The sequence below is a fragment of the Xiphias gladius genome, chromosome 23 (genome assembly GCF_016859285.1).
Source record: "Xiphias gladius isolate SHS-SW01 ecotype Sanya breed wild chromosome 23, ASM1685928v1, whole genome shotgun sequence".
Lineage (NCBI taxonomy): Eukaryota > Metazoa > Chordata > Actinopteri > Istiophoriformes > Xiphiidae > Xiphias > Xiphias gladius.
The window spans coordinates 30,031,132-30,033,500 of record NC_053422.1 but is presented as its reverse complement, the minus strand read 5'-3'; the positions used below and the strand labels follow the sequence as shown (position 1 = coordinate 30,033,500).

The 2,369-nt window shown below is 41.2% G+C and overlaps 1 protein-coding gene across 3 annotated transcripts in view; it reads left to right on the top strand.

The window, feature by feature from the left end:
- LOC120785482 overlaps positions 1–2,041 on the top strand; it is a 7,711-nt gene extending 5,670 nt beyond the window's left edge. For all 3 annotated transcript variants that reach the window (XM_040120238.1, XM_040120239.1, XM_040120240.1), the window contains exons 5-6: positions 1–27; positions 1,138–2,041. The exon at positions 1–27 is cut by the window's left edge and continues 227 nt beyond it. In XM_040120238.1, the coding sequence (XP_039976172.1) occupies positions 1–27; positions 1,138–1,425 (315 nt within the window). In that variant the 3' untranslated portion in view covers positions 1,426–2,041. The remainder of the gene's footprint in view (positions 28–1,137) is intronic.
- The last annotated feature ends 328 nt before the right edge of the window (positions 2,042–2,369 follow it).

Below are 2,369 nucleotides of genomic sequence, written 5' to 3'. Positions count from 1 at the left end.
GGCGGTGCACAGTTGGGGTCTTCCCAGGTGAGTTTGAGGGATTGCAGGGAAACTGACTTTCAACAGGTGTAAGGAAAACAATATGAGTATAAGAAACTGTAAAAAAGGAGGGTTTCATTGTGATGAGGAGGCACTACTTCTGATGGATGTGATCACTTCACATAAGTAATTAGAGCCTTTAGTACTCACTTTACAGTGATTACTGTTCTCTAGATGTCCTGCAGTTGTTTTGATGAAACAGATGATTTTTTTTTTTTCTGGAACCGTTGTGTATTTAAGGCTTAAGCTACATATTGCAGTGATTTTTCTATAAGTGAATACCAGTTTTTGCATTTTCTGTAGTATTTCTATTGTCCTCTGTTTGATTAAAGCTTATAGAATGACATGACATAAATAAGTTAGTAAGTAAGTTGGAACATAACACTGTGGGTGATTAGAGATAGCAGACATACTGTAACAGAAAATACATATAAAGACTAGAGTGAACAATGTTAGGCCTAAGTATTGTATAGCTTAAAACTGGAGTGACAAGAAATGCTCTATTGACGTGGGTTGGAGATGGAGGAGTGCAGACTATCCTGTGAGGTTGCATTTGTGGGTGTGTGTGAGCCTGTCTGTACTTTAGAGAGGATATAGGTTTTTCAGTAAGGGGAGTTGTTGGGAGAGCAGATTTTATAACCGAGAAAAATGAGAAGATAAGAGAAGTGGAAAACAGGAAAAAGCACAGTTCTATATGTAATTGCTTTACCAGGAAGAACTGTTAATAATTAAACCTTTGAAAAACAACTGGAATGGCATTCAGTAGATTGCATACCTACACCAAGGTCAAACTAGTGATAAAAAATTCCTGGATCCGACCCTTTAACTGGATCTGCACCGAAATGTAATGGGTTCTTGCCCGGCCCCTTTCCTCAAACAAGCTTAGTGCAAATAGGTTTAGTAGTTTTTGCGAGACCCTGATGTAAAATAAAAAATCCAACCAAAAAACAGACACAGGTGAAAACATAAAATTCTTGGCAAAGGTAATTGGGGGAAGAAGCAGAGTCATAATGTGAGCAGTGTCCTGACCACTGGTAAAACATTCTCTGATTTTTGCATGGTCGTGATGTCACCCCCTCTCTCTTCCTCCCCTGTCAGGTCTGTTTTAAAGGCCTCCCAGTAGAGGGTGGTGTTCTCCTCCAGCCCTCCTCCTCCTTCCTGCAGGGACACTACAGAACTCTGTGGAGACTCCTAGAGCAGCGATCCCTGCTGCTCTTCATACACGAGTACGCCAGGAGGGCTCATCTCACAGCAGCATACATATCAAGAATTAGCCACCTGCTGGAGTACCAGCTGAATAAATCACACCTGCCACCTAACCAGGTTAGGCCAAACTGCATGAATTTCTCAAACAGTTTAAAAATTTCTTGTAAACAGTCTTTGTGATATGAACATTTAATCTGATTACCTTGTGAAACACACTGAGAATCAGCACTAAATTGTGTAGCTCCTTGCAGTTCTTAATATGTTCACCATCTGGTCTCCAACTGTGTCTATCTGCTGTTTGCTGCTGAGCAGGTAGTGGACAGTGGCTTTTTACAGTTTTTATGATGGAGATGGCTGTGTCTTGGGGTTGTTTATTTGTATTCGTATAATCTTAGGATGCCTGGTATGAACGGCTCTCTGAGCTTATTCCACAGTATTTCTGTTAGGCTACGGTTAGGCTCTGACTGGGCAACTCCAGAAGGAGGATTTTCTTTGTTTAATTTTCTTTGTCATTCTGTAGTAGATTTATTTCCAATGTTTACGGTCATTGTCCTGCTGCATCACCCAGTTTCTACTGAGCTTCAGGTGGCGGACAGCCAACCTGACATTATCCTGTAAGACACCATGATAAATTTGGGAATTCACTTTCCTCTGATGATGATGGTGAGCTGTCCAGGCCTAGAGGCAGCAAAGCAGCCCCAAATCATCAGCTCCCTCCACTGTACTTCACCGCTAGGATAATGTTTTCATGTTGGTATGCAGTGCCTTTTTTACGCCATATATAGTGCTGTTTGTTCTCCCCTACTAATTTAACTTTAGTTTAATCAGTCCACAACGCGTTGTGGTGTTTCAACTTGCTCTTTGACAAACAACAGTGGTTTTTTTTTTTCGTTTTTTTTTTTTTCTTTTTCTCCCCAAAGAGCAGCAGCTTCCTCCATGGTTTTGTGACATGGACATCATGCTCAATGCTCCATGATCTGCGTATGGTAGACTCATGAACAGAGATGTTAACCAGCTCCAATGAGTCATTTAAGCCTTTAGCTGTTACTTTGGGCGTCTTTTTTACCTCACTTATCGTTCTGCACTGTGTATTTGGAGTCATCATCAGTTTGGCACCCACTTCT